General features: G+C 41.0%; 1 protein-coding gene across 1 annotated transcript in view; it reads left to right on the forward strand.

Moving 5' to 3' along the window:
- The first annotated feature begins 868 nt into the window (after positions 1-868).
- Positions 869-19,377, forward strand: part of JAG1 (jagged canonical Notch ligand 1) — a 35,071-nt gene continuing 16,562 nt past the window's right edge. Inside the window, exons 1-7 of the mRNA XM_072140458.1 lie at positions 869-1,204; positions 1,423-1,728; positions 13,540-13,591; positions 15,197-15,451; positions 15,797-15,857; positions 18,578-18,708; positions 18,963-19,082. Of these exons, the coding sequence (XP_071996559.1) occupies positions 1,127-1,204; positions 1,423-1,728; positions 13,540-13,591; positions 15,197-15,451; positions 15,797-15,857; positions 18,578-18,708; positions 18,963-19,082 (1,003 nt within the window). The 5' untranslated portion in view covers positions 869-1,126. The remainder of the gene's footprint in view (positions 1,205-1,422; positions 1,729-13,539; positions 13,592-15,196; positions 15,452-15,796; positions 15,858-18,577; positions 18,709-18,962; positions 19,083-19,377) is intronic.

The raw sequence follows: 19,377 nt of genomic DNA on the forward strand, positions 1-19,377 counted from the left end.
ATCATGTTCTCAGGACAGTGCACTAGTCCCGTATAGATACAAGAACGCCATGGCACAGGAGTCCAAGCATCATAAATATATACGATAAAAGAAGCCCCCGTGAAAACGCAGAACAGCTGCTCAGTACAGTAATCATGTTCTCAGGACAGCGCACTAATCCTGTAGAGATGCAAAAACGCCATGGCGTGGAAGTCCAAGCATCATAAATATATATGATACAAGGATCCCTTGTTAAGACACAGGACGGCTGCGCAGAACAGTAATCATGTTCTATGGACAGCGCACTAGTCCAGTATGGATACAAGAACACCATGGCACGGGAGTCCAAGCATCATAAAAAATATGATACAAGGATCCCTTGTTAAGACACAAGACGGCTGCGCCGTACAGTAATCATGTTCTCAGGACAGCGCACTAATCCTGTAGAGATGCAAGAACGCCATGGCATGGGAGTCCAAGCATCATAAAAATATATGTACGGTTGTCTCAAGGATAATATAGCAGCTCCTTGCATCACGTACAACTGTACGTAAAATATAACACGCTACAATCGTACAGGACATGATTCGATGGACATGGTGTCACTTTCCTTTACAAAGTGTGTGACAAAGCGATGGCCTCTTGGTCTTTTTCCATGTAATAAATGCCCTGAGGGAAATTTGGTGCAATTTGTCTGTAAATAAGTGAGTTCCTTCCTCATGACACAAGTCCTTGTTGTGACTGGCACCTGGGATGGCTGCTGCCTACCTGTCTGTGTGTGCATGTGTGAGGAGGAGGAGAAGGAGGTGCCGCCATGTGTGAGGGAGGAGGGCTGCAGCATCATGAATATTAAGCTGAGGCCGTCCTCCTGCTCCTCCTGCAGCCTGGCCATAGATGAGCAGCCTCGCAGTCAGCCTGCACTCTGCTCCCGGCTCTCATTGTCTGCTTCATGCTAAAAAGAGAAAAGGAGCACAAGCCATAATATTCCGAATAGAGAATCGAGTGATAAAAGGAGGCTGCGGCTGCAGGACAATAGAGGAGAGTGCTGCCCTCCGCTCGTGCATGAGCACACCCGCCGCCTATATCAGAGCTGTGGAGCGGTCCTGGCCGGCAGAGGCTTCAGGGCAGCACTTGCACAGGAGAGGCAATGCCTTTACGGAGGAGACCCCTCTTATCTGACACCTCCTTCAGGCTCATCATTGCTGCACTATGCTTCCCACTGAAGGTATGGAGACCCCCTTCCTGCACCCTGGATCCCCCTACTACTTTCCACCACTACTTTTTAAAGGGGCACTACACCTGTACCCAATGAGTCCTGCTAAATGCACTCCAAAAAAATCACTGCAATTTTTTTCATTATTTTTTTTTTTCAAGTGCAATATTTTTTTTTGTGTCTGTATGTGTGTTTATCGCTCATTTTTTAATTTTGTTTTTTCGTAACAGGTGTCCGTGGCGTCGGGCTACTTCGAATTGGAAATCTTATCGATGCAAAATCCCAACGGAGAATTGCAGAACGGCAATTGCTGCGACGGGACCAGGAACCCCGCCGATAGAAAATGTACCAGGGATGAGTGTGATACTTATTTTAAAGTTTGCCTAAAGGAGTACCAGTCCAGGGTGTCCTCTGGGGGGCCTTGCAGTTTCGGTTATGGATCTACCCCTGTCCTAGGAGGAAATTCCTTCAACCTTAAATTCAGCAGGAATAGTGAGCGGAGCAGGATTGTGCTCCCTTTCAGTTTTGCATGGCCGGTGAGTCACTTATGTTTTTGCATTACGAGTCGTTTTATTGATTTTTAATTGCTGTCATAAACTGTGCTGAGATGCCATCTATGGCGCCGACGGTGTCCGCCGTGCTGTACAGCAGGACTACAGTCAAAGAAGAACCCTTGGTTTGCATTGCAGACTTGTAGATGCCTTTAGTAGGAAATAAAGGATCAAGACATCAGCTGTCAGCGTGCAAAGGGTTAATTCCACCGCCGCAAAAAAAAAAAAAACGGATACGATTGGAAGAGAGTAGAGAAGTGGACTGTGATCTCCAGTATGTGACCCAGGAGAGAGGGAGGAGTGCCTGGGAATAGAATGAGCTGCTCCTAGAAACATGTGTATCCTCTGTAGTCCCGTATATTGCTGCTGTATTGGAATGTGGGGTAACGCTGCCCGTAAAGCTGGCGATTTGTCTACCGTCTATTATGTTTAGGGAGCACTGATCACTATCCTTAGTTATGGGATGTGTTGGTTTCGCGCTGTGAGCTCTAGAACCTTATAGATGTTACTTTCTGTTGCTTTGGAAGAAGCCGTGTCCTGTCTATAGGCTCCTCGTCCTCCCTGACTGTCAGTGTATTAACAGGTCAGAAGTTCGGTGTGGTGTTGAAGTGGACTAATCCCCTCTAAACCCATCTAGCAGTGTCCGGCTTGGGCTGAGTTTTGCGATTGGCCCCCTCCCTTCTCGTGCTTTAATATGTTTGTGCTTCTGCAGCTGTAGAGAGTGTAGGTTTCTACGATATGAAAGGGAGAAGTTGCACCTAGAACTTGGAGTGCAGGATCTGTAGATACACCTGTCTGTCACGGTATCAAGTATTTTCCGTGAGCTTTTGTAATGCTTCATTTGCGACACTTCCTATTGTGAATGACACATGGACTCGCTTGTGGTTTACATTGGTAAATGTGAGCTAGACAGGGTGGTAATTGCCCTTCTTCTTCCCGAGGGAGACTGTGTTATTGCTGGTGTAAGCTATCCATTTCTCGACATGCTTGTTGGCATCAATCCAGGAGGAACAGGGCTTCATACTGTATCGTCCTACCTACGGTATCTCCATACGCCCTGCCCGTTCCAGTGGTTGCCCTACCCTTCCCCTCCAGCTGTGTCCTCCGATCCCAGCCAGGTGTTGCAGGGTGGGTGTGCAAGGAGTGCCATACGGATTAATCATTGCTTTGCTTTTTTCCAAAAGTCGCTTTTTGAGAAGAGTTCATTTCTTAAGATCTATCTGGACAACATGGCAGTCCTTCTTCTTCTCAATCCTGTTTCATAGTAAATTTGGTTCTCCATGTTCTTCTCCTCTATCCTGTATCAGTTTTTTTTTCTGGATAAGTTGATTGTCCATGTTCTTCTCCTTCTTCACGATCCTGTATCCTAAATCTTTTCTGGATACATTTGTAGTCCATTTTTCTTCTCCTTCTACTCAATCCTGTAACTTAGTCATGTTTTCTGGATAATTTTGGTTCTTGTTGTTGTTCTTCTTCTTTTCCTTCTCAATCCTGTATTTTCTGGATAAATTGGTAGTCCATGTTCTTCTTGATCCTGTATCGTACTTTTTGGCTAAGGCCATGTATGGGTTACAGGACGTGATCAGGTGGAACGTTGCTGAGGATCATGTGTGTTTACCTATCATTTGCAAAGTGAACACAAGACACTTCATATAATCTGTTGACTTTACCGCTCAAAATAAATAGTTTTTTGTTTCTGAAGACTTTATACTTTTTAGATTTTTGGAGCTTTTGGGAAATATTATTAAACTTCTAGGAAAATATTGTTCATAAATTCTAATTTATGGTACTTAGAAAAAACCCCAGTTTATGACCTTACTACTGCACTAGTTGTAGTGTTTTTGGAATGCCAAGACTCGGTGGCCAAATTAGCTGGATATCACTTTTCCTGGTGTGTGGGCATCCTCTGCTTAACCTTGAGGGGGGTTTAATTGGCTCAAAGGCCAGTTCTCTTTTGTCTACTGGTGGTTTTTTTTACTCTCAGGCTTTTAACCTTGTTGTTGCCCAATGGGACCACAGATATTTTTTTGTAATGAGGCCACCCCTGTTGTAGCAGACTAGTATGGGACCAATCCCGTGTTCTGTGCCTGTCGGTCTCCCTTGACGTTTTGTATTCGGCAATCCGATTTACAAGTATATCGTATAACATCCATAAAAAGAATGCAGAAATATATATATATTTTTTTTTTTCCCTCCTTCGTATAGAGAGTCCTCTGCTAATGTCAGCCAGGCTTCCTGATATGGAAGTAAAGTATGGGCAGATACTGGCACAATACCCTGGTTCACACAAGTAGCCTCTGTTGATGGAGAGGGAGAGCGAGGTTTTTGCTTGCAGTGAGATAAAACTGTTATCAAAAACTACCATCAAAGGGATAAAAGGTTTTATAAAAATCTGTGGTATTTGAAGTACTGCCAACGCATGCAGTGCCTCCATTGTTGTGGCATTTGACTTTCTTTTCCCATTCTTGCTTTGAAGGACGGGCTCGTTCGGATGTTTGCCTACTAACCTGAGGAAATAAATTCGGGTGTTTGATCCTGAACACGTTATTATGTGGAGTTATGAAGAGCTACTGTTCTCTTATCTGTCAGGGGAAGGACGGGAGACGTATCCGAAAAGGATGTGGAATCTGTGCAGTTTGGTCAGATTTTAATACTGAGGGGGAGAAAAAGAAAAAAATTATTTTAGGTGTTTTTTGTATTCTTGTGTAGTGTTTTTCTGGTGTGGGTCTGCCACTAGGTGGCACCGTATCATTGTAGCCTATGGCTGTTTCATAATCCTGGATGCCTGAACACTTTCTGCCAACTTCTGCTGTTTTGTTTTAATATTATTTCTTTCCCTAAATATAGGAATTTAGTTTTCAGAACAGTTTTTTTTTTTTTTTTTTTTTCACGGATCTCTTCTGTGTATGATATCTTTCTTGTATGGAATTGATGACGGTGGGACAGGACTTGAGCCTTTGTCCTTTTTCTTTGTATTTTTTAGATCTCTTAATTCATGGATTGGATTGTGTAGGCCTTGAGTAATGGGCCTAGAGAATAGGGGGCTGTAAATAAGTGTAAAGTCATTGGTTTGACAAAGTTGCTAGGTTACAGCCTGACTTGGGACAAAACACAGTCCACTAAACTGTCCTGCACCTGCAAATGGGAATGGCCTAGTCCTGCACAGAGGGTCCAGTGTATTCGCTCTGTCCCTACGTTGCCTTTTTCCATTCTTCCTAATCGTATTATGTCACTTTTGGCGACTGTTATGTTTGTATTGGTTTTGTGTGGTAATTGAATTTATTTGGGCCTGTATTAATAGAGGCCTCCAGTAATCTAATTGTCTTAGTCTCAGCTGTAGGCTCTAGGGGGTTGTTTATCGGACCCCTTCAGCAATGATGGAAGTAAAATATCTTATGGGGTTTTTTTTTTTTTTTGTTCTTCCTCCTTTCTGTCCTCACTTTAGACGTTCAGATTGTGGTTTATGCCATAAAAATCTGAGCGACTTCAATGTAGCAAGATCTATAAATGAAAGAAATTGTTTAATTGTCATATCAAATATATCGGGAACCCCTCCCTATTTGGCAATGGTTGACTTGCTCGCCTATATTCGTGTCCTGTATGTTGCAGTATGTTTTTCCACACTCCTTTTTTGTTCAAGTCATAAAAGTGTCTAAAAATGCTCTTAATAAATGTGAATAAAAGCATTTTCAGGCATTTAATGAAGCAATATTTTGATTGGATGGTTTGTAGGAGGGGACCCAAATATCTTGGGCTGCTGCATTACAAAGCTGCAATAATCTGCGGCTGCCTCAGGCCTTCTGGTGTGTTTCCGAATATTACCTAATGATCATGACTGGCGTTAGGCTAGAACAGGGGTAGGGAACCTATGACTCGGAAGCCAGATGTGACTCTTGTTGGCTACATCTGGCTCTCAGACAGATCTTTAATAAATAGTGATGGCTGCTGTGCATCTTAGGCTGCATTCACACACATGCATGGGGGACTTGTATACGGCCGACGTATGTAACTTCTATGGGCTCACGGCACACTTGCGGCACTGTACCGCTCGGTAGCCGTGCGCTGTATAGTCCTATGGAGAGGGGCAAGGGTGAGCTGCACTCATCCCCTGCTCCTCTTCGCAGCGCCGATCACAGGACACAGGCAGTTATGTTACCGCTGCCTACATACACTGTGACCCAGGTGCCATCGCCGCCATAGTCTAAGCCTGGGTCAAAGAGAAGAGTATGGGAGCGATGAGGAGCTGGCTGCAGGGAGTGCAGTTAGGTGAATTTTTTTTTTTTCTGTGGCTGCCTATCTAATGGGATAGTGGCTACCTTTTATACCGCCGGTCTTTATAGGAACCCGGAAAGTGGGCAGCGTCAATCAGCAGCTCACTGGCCTTTTAAATCATCGAGTGGCGGCGCACGCGCTGGCCAGCCGGGACGGGAGCCGAAAAGTGGTGGGTCAAGTGAGCTCAGAAAGGGGCGCCGCCATGGAGAGTGGCACGGGTGTGCCTGCAATCCAAGACCTAGATCGCAGGGGCACCCGTAACACTGGGACTACCTATCTACTGAGGGGCATGGGCATGTGGTACGGCTCTTACGGAATAACATTTTAAACTATGTGGCGTTCATGGCTCTCAGCCAAAAAGGTTCCTGACCCCTGGGCTAGAAGATGCCCTCAGATCCACTGACTGGTTTCCATGGGCAACTACTCCAGTTTGTAGGAATTTTTTTTTTTTTCAGTAACCTCGAACAGGCCTGCAAAACAATAGTAGGCCTCGTGTGAAGAAACTCGGCACTGTCCCTATTTTCTTTAGTAACTAGTCTAATTTTGTATACCATGTCAGATCGGTTGCTATGGATGAATATGGCAACTCCATTGATTTTTGTCAAACTGTAATTGCTTTTTATAATTTTACACTAGAAACTTCCTCTTGATTACATATATAAAATAGTTTTTATCCTATAGGGAGGATGATGGGCCATTTTATTATTTTTATCTCCTCTGCCTGTATTTTATCATTTACTGAAGCCTTTTATCTAACAAGGAAGCGGCTTCTTTTAATGTTTTCCTCATTCCTTATCACACTGAGCATTTGCTTTCATGAGATAGTCGCTACTTAATAGCTGAATCCTCGTATTCTTGGACCAGCGTTGTCTGTGGTAATCCAGATCCCTTATAAATAATCTCTCCCAATCTGTGGGATGCTGTAGTTTAAAGCCTACTTGTAGTATTTCAATACCAAATTCTGTATATACCATGGACAAATTTTTGATTTATAAAATGCATTAAATTGTGTTTTTTAGATCTTCTTTTTGCTTTTAGTGTTTAGATTTAGGGTTTTTTTTGCATAGGCTTGTAATACATCACCTATAAAACACTGGTGAATTGTACAAGCATTCCACAGCCGCCTCCAGTTTACATTGAGAATTGATGTGATAAAACCTTTTGACCTTTCCCAGTTGGACAGATAAGAAAGTACTAGTAGATGTGAAGGATACAAAAATCACAATCTCTGGGGCCCTGTGGGGCTTAGACTACAGTGATAATGAATGTATTTTAGAGGCTTGAAAAGGTTTGTTTCCAAAATGGTGCCTCAGAGGCCTAAAGGTTGTGTTTGGTATTGCAGTTCTGGTAAAGCAGCTATGAGCAGGATTTCTCAGACTGAACCGAACTCCAGATTTCAGTTTGGCAGTTCTCAAATGGGTCAGGTGAATCCTTTATGGGCATGGAGCTAGGTGGTTGGTACAAACTCCCTTGTGGACAACGGGCTTAAAGCTCCTTCAAAGATTCTTTATACTGGTGGTTAAATTTGATAAAAGTAGAGTCCTCAATAGTTGTTACCTTTTTATTGGCCAACAAAAAAGGATGATGATGGTTGCAAGTTTTCGAGACTACTTGGGTCTCTTCATCAAACCTGATGAAGAAACCAAAGTAGTCACAAAAGCTTGCAACTTATCTACATGAAGTAATGATGTAGATAAGATAATGGGCAATTGTAGTGGGTAAATGATGGGTAAAAGGTCAACCGTCTCCAGAGCTGCTACTCATAGCAGAGCCCTTAATATCCACAGGGTGAGAAATTATATCGTAAAAATTGGAGGCCCTACCATGTTCAAAGTCCTTCCACCAGCTCAACCCAGTTTCTGCACTTCGGGTAAATGAGTAGAAAGGGCTCTTGTTCCTGCCTGCTGTGTGTGAACCTGACTGTTGTGCTTGGCTGGCCAGCAGGTATTCTATCTATTAACCTTGCCACCCTTTTGTAACTAGTGCATATAATTATCGGTGGGATTCTTTAAGATGGTGGGTTAATGTCAAACATTGGATAAGGAATTTATGACCACAATGAAATTCCGGGTTAATACATTTTTAGTTTATTCTATCTATGGGGTCAATGGGGAATTTTCCCTTTTTATAGTCTCTCGGAAGTGTATTTTTGGGTCGTATCCATCGCGTATCTGATGTTTGGACGGATTTCCATTGTTCAATGTATTCAAACATCGACCCTCGTTAACTTTTGTGGTTGTAACAAAATATAGTAATTTTTTGGTGTACGGTAAATGTTTCAGATGCTTTAAAATTTGCCACGGGTAAGGGGAAGGTTGTCATTGTGCAGTACATTGCACCAAAACTTTTGGCGTTCATTAATGATCCAGTCCGGAGGTATGACGTTATAACGCCGAATTCTTATAACGCAAGAGCTAATATGGTGCCATATTTTTAGATTATATGCAAAGCTCATCATTTTTGTTGCAGAGATGATGTATGAGATATGAAGTGCCAAGGGAATGTTTTCACCTAAAAATTGCATCTTTCACCAGGAAATTTTGGTTTTTACATGTATGTTCATAATATATATGACCAGACCCAACACCATTTACCCCATTAACTCTAAATTTACATCTGTACAGATAATACATTAGTAAACGCTAGAAAGATTATTAATCAGATCATTAAAAAAAAAAAAATCCTTTTGCCTTTTTTAAAATTATTTTTGTACATGCTAGTTTTTGTGATCAGGATACATTGTAGTCTGGCCACCCAGACAGGCGATGACTGCTAATATTAACCAAGAACAATAGTGTGGCCATTCTGACTGCACCGAGGATTACAGAACATAATGGGGGCCCATCCAAAAATAATGCAAATACAGGACAAGCAACAGGAAGCAGCAGTAGACTCAGCAGAGCTCGGCTCCCAGACAAACCGTGGACTTAGTTCACACAATGAGAACTTTAGCACATTATGTATTCACAGGATACTCATTATTCCAGTAGGCTTGCCAGATCAGAGATCAGTGTATTGGATACAACATATGCATAGTTTGGACAGTGGCATTTGTCTGTCCTCCATAACTTGGCAAGACGTTCCCAGCTGTATCGTACAAGTTCAGTAACCGGATTCATGGTTTGTGGCTTTGGCTACTCCGACGCGCTAGAGACAAAAAAAAAAAACTTGGTTAATGAATTTCTATCTTTGCAGTTGTTGTTTGATGTGGTTATAGCCCTATTATTAGTGATGGTGTTTGACTTCTCACCGTGCCCGTCTTATGCCTGCTATCACATATGTTACCCATTAGAGGAGCCCTGTGTTTGATGTATGGTTAGCCGATGGAAGCTCATGTGTTAGGCGATGAGTAAGCAGCTTTATTTTGCTGCCCCATCAGTAAATATGGGATTGCTCATCACTTTTTGTTTTGTTTTTGGTTCTCTAGGAATTATGTGAAAGCTGGCTTTCCGTCCAGTCAGCAATTTACGGACAAGGCCCGACAAGAGCTTTGTTACCTATTTTGTAAAGCTTTCGAGCCGGGCTCCCTTAGCAGTGACATGATTAGGTGCTTTTTCGTATCTGGTGAAAGCTCTGTTCTTGGCAAAGTATGTGGAAATTGCAACTACATGATACATATACAGACGACGTAGTGTTTAGTGTCTGTTTGTAGGCAAGGCAGCGGCCAGCGCTAGTCTGTCATTATTATACATGTGCAGGCAATGCTGGGAAAATATGCAATTTCAATATGGCTGTTTAAGGCAGTTTCCCTCTATATTTGTTGAAATTTGTCTTCTTTTTCATACATGGGTTTCGATTTAAAAAAAAAAAATCTTTAAATAAGGGATAGGGTATATAGGTAGCACTATATCTGCCCCTGGTTCCCAAGAGGACCCTCTGTCATAGACACTAGGAATTGGGTATGGGTTTGGGCTGTTGAATTTAATTGGCATGCAGACCATGTGCATTGACTGTGGGGAAAACTGCCCTTAAAGGGGTTGTCCTATGTACCAAGTTAGGCCCCATCCACAGGATAGGGCCTGATGAGTAACCATAATACAAGTTACTTTGATTCTGTACATGATCATGCTGTTTTTATCTAGAAGGACCTATTTGTTTTTGTTATTTTTAGCAATGACATTGGTATTTGTAGTTTGTCGGACTTGAGTTACGTAGAACCACCAGGTAAAATCATGCCCTTATAAATAGTCCCTCAAATTGGGTAAACTACTGCTGGATTTCTGGGTTCTCATTATTGGGTTAGAGCCTGGGGTCAACGAAGGATCCACAGGGTGGAAATTTTTAATACCTAAATGCCAACTTCACATCGTAACTCCATGAATGCACTTCCACCAAACACAATCCATTGACAAGTGTGGTGTTGTTACAGCCATGTTTTTTTTTTTTTCAACTTATGGATTCTTGTATGACCTTTTAATATTTTACGATCAAGAATGATTGATTTAATATTAGTCTAGATCTTTGAATTTGATATCTGATTCAGAGTTAGAAATTGTTAGAGAGGCTTTTGGTTATTATAAGATTATTAATTACCTCGAGGGTTGTAGCATTAAGTGTCTACATTGACTGACTGCGTGGCTTGTAAGGTCTCTACTCTAGTCTTATTCCTGGAGGGGAATTTTTTTTTTTTTTTTTTGGCTCTGGGTCAGACCTCTAGTGGCTAATTAAGTGTGACATTATCAGTACACAGCTGATCTTTGACACTGAGCGGATCTCTCATTTGAATACGTTGACTGTGTGCAGTTTTATTATTTGGGTTGGATGTATATTTATCAGAGGTCATCTATGGTCATGGGAACATTAAAACCTGCTGGTTGCCTTCATTCCAGAGATGTTCAGTAAACCTGAATGCAGCAGGGTGGATGTGAGTGTTCATTCACCCATTATTAAACCAACAGTTCCCTTCATAATTGTGAATGAGCTTTGCTCTCGCTCTCGCTCTCTTGCTCTCGTTTTTGTTCGGTATTATGCTGTGCTGTATACTGGGGTTCAGGTACGATGTTAAAGCTGGGATATCATCTATCTAGTGATTGTCAAAAGTAGTATTGGTATAGCTGTTTATCAGTAAATACAATCCTAATGGAATCTCCATAATGATTTGGGGAATGTTATTGGGGGGGGGGGGTCTCTGACATCTTTAGCAACAACAATAATTTTAAGAACATCTGATGGCTTTCTTGCCTGTTTGATACTTGGCAGATTTATTAGCCACACTGTTTTTCTTTCGCTGCTTTCAACCAGTCTAAGATCACTTTGAAAACTCAAAGATTGACTGTGGTCCTGTGGCCCCCGACATAGCCAATGTGAAAGACAACCGATTTAAGTAGAGGTTAACTTTTCTGACATTTTGGGCTACAACTTCCTTACATTCAAAGGCCCCTCTCTACAGTGGTTGTTTGTAAGAATTATGCAAAAATGAACCAATGTTTTTGGGACTTGGTTTAAATTTTTAATTTTCCGTGTGCTATCCATTGCTACCTATTTGTTTTCGTTGGGGAGTAATAACTTGTTTCCCTGTAAGATTAGCAGAAGGATTTCGTAGACGACTTGTGAGTGCACAGGAATTTTCTGGGGTGAAAAATTGAGTTTGACCTAGAGATTCACACATCGAGGCTGGCAGATGTGGAGTGAGAGTGGCGCCCGATTGGATCTCCAGTTAGTAATTAGTTATCCATTTTGGCACTAGCATCCGTTTGGCATTCCAGCCTTGGCAGATATAAATAATTGGCCCACTGCTCTGTGCATTGTTCAAAAACAAATGGGCGTATGGAGAGGGTTGTCTGAAATATTAACGGGGGTTGGTAATTATCAGCGGGTACTCATTGACACAATGTGATTCATTTATAAAGACTGTCGCCTAAAAATCTCCTGCTCTGTCAGTTACAACTCTTTGGTTGTACAGAAGTCGTTTTTGAAGTACGATCCACATTCTGGACCTAGAGTTCAGTTACAATGTGTTAGCATTTTTGTTATGCTAATTGTACCCAGTACTATGAAGTGAAATGGAGAGAGATGAAAATTTTTTTAAAAAATCTCCATCCCACTACAAATTTAGCTCCATTGTTGTGTTCCGTTTTACCTCCAGAATGAAGGTGCGGCAATAATGCAACAAGCATTTCGTACAAGTCGAATAAAAGCCCATAAAACCTTAATGTGTAAATAGTTGGGGTAATATAGCTTCTTAACCTTGTAAATGGTCCTGGTGGTGGCCTTTGGAGGCTACGTACATGTCCATACATGTCCCAGGTTTTCTTTCTCGTCTATTAAATTTTCCCACAGTTATCTGTGAAGAAAATGGAATCCTGTTCTTTGACTATGAATCCTATTTAGGCAGTATTCCAAGTGGAGCCTCACAAAGAAGGGCTTTCCTTCAAAGACGGCATGCTCGGTCAAGTTATTAGAAGTCGCTTTATGCTGACTTTTGAAGTTATCTTTATGCCTACACCTTCAAGGTGTTTACCCTTTTCTCTATAAATGCTATATGCGCTTCTGGTTTGTCTTCTGTGTAATTACCACATTCCATTTGTTTCCAAATGGTTTGGGATCTTCAGCTACTGCCATGGCTGAGCCAAGTAATTTTCAGTTTAGTTCCTGTCTTGCTGGGCACCAGCTCTAACTTGCTCGCATGAGAAAACTGCAGAGGATTTAGCCACTTCTAGTCTCCTTAAAGACGTGTTTTAAAGTGGTCCCATTGTACCTCAACCTCGTCAAAGCCTTAAGCCTTTGCTGAGCGGAGTTAGAGAGAGAGCGAGCGCTTCTGCCGCTCCGGCTCGCTTCTGGGGAGTAGAGATAAAAGGTGGCTGTATACAATGGCTGGCAACCATCCAGAGCTAAGGAGTCAGTTTAAGCAGTAGATGCTTATGATTATTACAGGAATGTATGAGATCTCCTGGTCAGATTAGTGCGCCTATAAATGTGACACATACTTGTGCCCTAAAGGTTTTGAATGCTTAGGTCCTAGGCTTTGTATTAAAGAACCTTTCCTCTGTAACCTCGCTAAAATTCATCAGTTCTTTTTCTCGTTACCTGATACTTGTGGGAGCAGTGATGGTCTATAGCAGACAAAGCTTTCAAAGAGGTGCTGAAAAGCAAAAACTCCCAGGAGACTTCACTTCAGATGCTCAGTGACTTAGTGTTTGCAGAAGACTTTACGAATATGCACATGTGTCTTTCTTTTCCTTTGCATCTTTTATTTTTGTTTTTATTTAAATTTTTTTATTTTTTTTTTTGCAAACAGTGTTTATTGGTTCTTTGGAGTCAAATGTATAAATCTCATTAGTGTTGACAACGATGAGTAATTTAAGGTGAAAGGTCTCTGCTGAATCCGTGTGGATAGGTTTTAGCTTAGAAGGGGAAAGAGGATCATGTTTGATTTACAAGTAATCTGTTGCTTTTTTTTTTTTGCTATCAATTGGCAAAAGGCGTAGATCTAACGTGGTGAATTTATTTTTTTTTATATATATATTTTGTGTCTACGTGTTTTTGTACCAACAATTTTTATTAATTTTTTTTTTTTCTTTGCAGAGATCGTACACCTTGGTGGTTGAAGCATGGGATCACAATAATGAGACCAATGGTTAGTATTGATGATAAATATTCCAAGTAGTATGTAAGGCTTCACAAATGTGTGGTGCTACAATATGGGTAGCTGCCTTTAAAATTAACAGTGTAGTACCTGTCTGGGAAGAAGACTACATCTAAGATGCCAGCATTGATGAGTATAGCGATACTCCATCGCAAGCAAAGATGATTCCCGGTCCCATTAAGGAGACGTTAAGGAGCTTTAAGGTCACATAAGTTCTTGTGCCATCTTATGCAAAGTTTCGGACAAGGTGAAGGTCAACGACCATCAAACTCTAGGTGGTTGGGTGGTCCTGCTTAAAGCCTGTTACCCACAACAAGTTCGGTCCGAGAAACTTGCAGGATTTCCTGGACTGAACTGTGAACTTCTGTTCTAAACTTAGTCCGTTTTTTAATTCAGTGATTCTATTATCAGTTCTGGAAACTCCGCAATTGAGTTTCTTCATGCAAACTTGGTCATGTGCAACTCAAGCCACCGATAGTATTCCTGAGACATTAAATATTTCAGATATTGCTGTGTAGTTTGCACAACCGGAAGATCTTTGCTGACCACTTTGAGCTTCAAACAAACTTCTAAACGATTACACCTTCTAGGCGCGATGGTCAACTCTTTAGAAACGTGCTCACGGGTTAAGACCTAGTTTCTGCTCTTTTCTTCCTTCGCCACATTTTTCACGGCACAAAAAAATAAACAGAGGAACAGCAACAGTTCATTCCCATCATGAGGCCACAGTGGGACTCATTTTTGACCTTCAAGTCAAACAGCTAGGCTTTAGTGATAGAAGTTTGTTTTTATTTCTCCTTTTCCTGCATGCTAATGGTATTCCCATAGCTAGTCGCTTAAGTGCTGATAGGTTGATCTGAAGAATGACGGCCCCCTCTGTAGATGACCATTATTGGTTATGAAAATGTTTTTAAAATGTATGATGACGGAGGCAGGTGCAAGCCAAGGTTGCTGTGATCTGGCTTTACTGTCCCCTCTAGGGGTTATGTATATTTTTGTTTTCCGCAGATCTTACCATTTGTTTTATACTATATACAAAATCAGATTCCAGAGAGAGACTGTATAATATCAGTGTTGGAATAAAAAAATGTAGTGTAATGTACCAAAAATGTGCACAGAGAATTGTCTCAGTAAGTTCTTGAGTTGCCTCCCTGAATTTTCCCCCTTCTCTTGTTTGTTATACAGTCCTTTACGATTTCTTGTTTGCTATGCTAAATGGCCTGAACCCTGTGCTTTTCTTTCCACTGTGTGCAGAGTTAATTTAATGTTTTATGATAATTCTTCACTTTGCAGTCAAAGCAGAGCTTGCTGCAGGTCGTAAGACAGTGTCAGATCGTTTAAGTCATAAGGCCCAAGGTACAGAGTGAAATACCACAGATATATACAATATTCCGGGCTACTGTGAAATAATATTTCGGGTTATAATGTTAAGCAGATGCATGTTTTGAAAGGACATGTTGTCTCGTGTGTCTTTGGTGTATTCCTTGAACTCCAGGAAGGTTTTATTGGCAAGATCTTTGTAAATCTTATTTCCTAATGTGAATGGTCCTATTATAGATTAAAAGTATTTATTAATCAATTTTTTTTTTTTTAAAGAGCGTGATGATATCATCGACAAAGCCACCTACTCCGGTATGATCAACCCTAGCCGCCAATGGCAAACCCTCAAGCAAAATGCTGGCATGGCCCATTTCGAGTACCAGATCCGAGTAACTTGTGGGGAACATTACTACGGTTTTGGCTGCAATAAATTTTGCCGGCCAAGAGATGATTTCTTTGGACATTACACCTGTGACCTGAATGGCAACAAAACCTGCTTGGAAGGCTGGACTGGACCCGAATGTAACAAAGGTATCTAGTTTTATCAAGACTTTGTGATATTGGCATCATGCCTTGGAGTTTGGCTACCGGCCTTTCCGATCTATAAATCTAGTAATTGCTAGTCCGCTTAATACAGATGCTCCTCTTGAAGAGACCAGTTTCCGACATGATATTCTGGTTATTATAGTCTTTGAAGACCACTTTTCAAAGGCCATCTAAAAAAAAAAAACCTTGATGTTCATTTATGGTCCTACTTGAGATCTTCTCCATCCCTGGAGAGTATATCTATAGTTTTTGTTCCACACCTTAATCTGTACTATATATTTATGAGATAAAATGACTAACCTTTACCCCATATCATTTTTTTCTTTTAAGCAATATGCAGTCAAGGCTGTAGCCCCAAGCATGGCACCTGCAAGGTTCCTGGAGAATGCAGGTAAAGAACATCGCAACTCGTTTTTCAAAACTTTACTATACAAAGTATATAAATCGCTGAATGAAATTCCTGTACACTGTTGTGACCCTGTATCCTTGTATGGGAGCTATAATGGGATCCTTGCCAGTGTAATTCTTAGCTCAGTGTCATTACAGGGGTTAACACTTTGTTCTATCCATCCCCCACATCAAGTCTATCAATAGGCAAAAAGTGAGGCATTCTTTAGAATGGGATTAGTAAAATCTCTGGGTCCCTCAGCTCTTGTGAGCCAGGGACTGAGTGCTGAGAGGTTAATGGCTGAGATGGAATCTTGTCAGTAGACACTGTTTGTTGCTAAGCTTTGAAGTTGTCTGTGCTCTGGCTTTCATACAATGGAAAGCAGGTTTTTATACATACCCAGACAATTTAATAATTAAAATATTGCAATGGCTTGGAATTACAGATCATCTTTCATCTTCATCTTTTATGGCATTGCTAAGCTTTGGCGATATCGTAGGGAGCGTAAAACTTCAAATGTAAATTATTACCGTAATAATGACCTGTGTGTTCACGGACCCATTCTGTAGATCTGCAGGGAAGGTTCAGGGTGATCAAATATTCTGGGTTGATGATTAAAACAAATCTTCGTTTAAAAAATAAAATAAATAAAAACATGCTCTTGGCAATTGGCATGGGTGTAACTGGTATCGTAAAGTAAATGCTGCGAGCATTGTATAAGGTACCTCGGATCATGAGGCTGACGATCTGAACACTTGTCACTTAAATAGGGCTTGATGTGTCCCTACAAGAACAACAGGCTTTGTTTCCAGATTTTGGGCCTTTCTCTTTCTATGTCTCACCTCCCACTCGATGCTCAGACATGCACTGCTGCTCATACACTATTTGTTTAAGGTGCAACTTTCCCACACAAGTTATTTGCATATAGTCTTGTCTGAGAGAAGCCTGGACAGTATATAAAGGGTGTTCCAAAAAAGCATGACTGATCATGGAGACAAACCAAGGTGGCCGATCTCGCCCATGAACCAAGGATTGTGTTCCCAACAAGTATGTTATAAGAGTGCATTTGTAGCATCCACATTACACCCTAAATTTTCCCTTTTGTTCTACTGAGGACTACAGAATGCCTTTAAGAATATTTGTACATGGGATACATGCACTGCAGATTTACAATCTCTGTTGGTATCGTTACAGTTCCAGCAAAAATTACACTGATAAATTGTGTTAAAATTTTCAGATTTTTTTTTTTTTCTTTTTTCCTTTTAAGATGTCTGCCTTGTGTGGACATAAGAAATAAGTGAATCATCCAAAATGTGCTGATATAAATTTCTCTAAAGATTTGGGAATCTATTTGGCTTGAACCACTGTTGCCCTCACTTTTCCAAAAATTGGTCTAATCTAAAACTCAGATTTTCCATAAAAGCTTCTATCTGGTTTCGTTAATTTTGTGCAATCATTTAAATTTTCGCAAGCCCATCTCTAAACTCTAGGACGAATTACCTTTTATTAGCCATATTTTATAAGATTTTTAAGATTCTGAAGTTAAGCAGAAAATATTTTGTCTTCTGTACCTGAAAAAAGTCAGATTTCTGGCGAATCTACAGATAGATTTGCTCATCTCTAGTAGACACGCACACTAATTTCGCAGCATAAATTTTGCAAAAAGTTCACACAAACACATGCCCTTGCACAATCATCATGGATTTTTCAGCAGGATTTGGGGAAAATCCACTGCTTATGGCTTCTAAAATGCATCGAAATTACTGTAGCCAATTATTCGGTAGCACTTCCTTAAATAGTGAGGCTCTATTGTGGCAAAGTTTGCAGTGAATGCGCTACCAAGACCGGAGATTGCAGGAATATATAGAATAATGTATTTTGTGTATGATCTAAACGGTAGAGCTGAGGGTTAATTTGACTCCCTATTCCGATCTCTCCCCCTTCTTCAGAGCGCACTAGCTTTCCCATGATACGGATTTGCTATTGCAGACTTGTATTTGAAGTCTGAGTGACCTCTATCTAATGGTTTATTTTTACAAATTTAAAGAGCGCTTTGGGGGGAGTTTTGGTCTTGGGTATTGAAAGGAGTGTTTAGCTTTGGATTCCTTGATGTAATATTGAAGACCCCACTAGCCTTTTATGACTCGGCACGTCTGTTTCCTATCTTCGCTGCTTCATGTGGTTATGATTTCCAAATGGCGGCTTCCCCCTTTTTTTTTTAGTTTTTAGCGGATATCATTAATTTTTCTAAACATGGATCACAGAAGATGAGAATGGCTGTTTATACAGCGTGTGTGAGTGTGCCTTTCTAGAAATGTATAGAATACACAAACGGAGCAGGAAAGCGGCGTTTCCATTGTTCTCTGGGATCTTTTTCTCTTACACGCAATTGATTGTCCACTCTGACATTGCCTAGAGATTGATTTGTAGGGAGCACCCACCCTCCCTGTCTCATTTGAATGACCTGAGAATAGGGTATTATTGTGTGCGGTGGCACCATGCAGGGTCTCCCAGAACAGTTATTCTTTTGTAAAAAAAAAAAAAAAAAAAATTTGGCTTACAGACCTTGGCAAATCGACTGGTAGGTTTGTGTACAAGAGAGCCCCAAATACACACTGTAGGAATGCAGTACGTTTCCATGCACGCGGGAAGGATTCCTGTTCCCGAAATGCAAATTGTATAAACCTTTTATCTTAAATTTTTTTTTTTTCTCCCCAATGTAGATGCCAATATGGATGGCAGGGACAGTACTGTGACAAGTGCATTCCTCACCCAGGATGTGTCCATGGCACTTGCATTGAACCATGGCAGTGTCTGTGTGAAACGAATTGGGGTGGTCAGCTCTGTAACAAAGGTATGCTAATCATACAGCAAACTCCGCATTCCCCCAGTGAAGCCTTTTATTTTTTGCCTTTTATGCAAGTTGTATGTGTGTGTGTTTTCTGGTAAATTAAATTCCGACCTTGAGGGAACAGCTGCAGAGCCAGTATGTATTAATATTAGCCTTTCGAGTGTGTGAACAAATCTTTGTCTGGCGTCAAAGTACCTTTTGATGGCGCTCTCTGACATTATTCATCCATCACCCATGTGTGCCATCTTTATCGGCAGATTTAAACTCCTGCGGGACGTACCAACCTTGTCTGAATGGAGGCACTTGCAGCAATACCGGGCCGGACAAATACGAGTGTTCCTGTCCAGAGGGTTATTCGGGACGCAACTGTGAAATTGGTAAAATTTTATTTTAAAATTTTAAATTTTTTTGGGTTTTGCAACGGTGTTTTATATTATGTATATTGGGCCGGGCTGTATTACAAGCTTATTCTGGGGGAATGTTGTAGTGCAGATATATTTTCTGCTCCTGGAGAACTCCTTTTGAGCTTCTGATAATTATTTTTTTTTTATTTTCTTCTGTTCGTGTGACAATACATTTGCTGAGGCTATGGGAATCTGTTCTAGTCTTGGTTCAGGCTCAACTGATCTAAGCTATGGCACATTGATCAGATCAGCTTAGCATGAAAGATTA

The sequence above is a fragment of the Engystomops pustulosus genome, chromosome 3 (genome assembly GCF_040894005.1).
Source record: "Engystomops pustulosus chromosome 3, aEngPut4.maternal, whole genome shotgun sequence".
In the NCBI taxonomy this organism is placed as follows: Eukaryota; Metazoa; Chordata; class Amphibia; order Anura; family Leptodactylidae; genus Engystomops; species Engystomops pustulosus.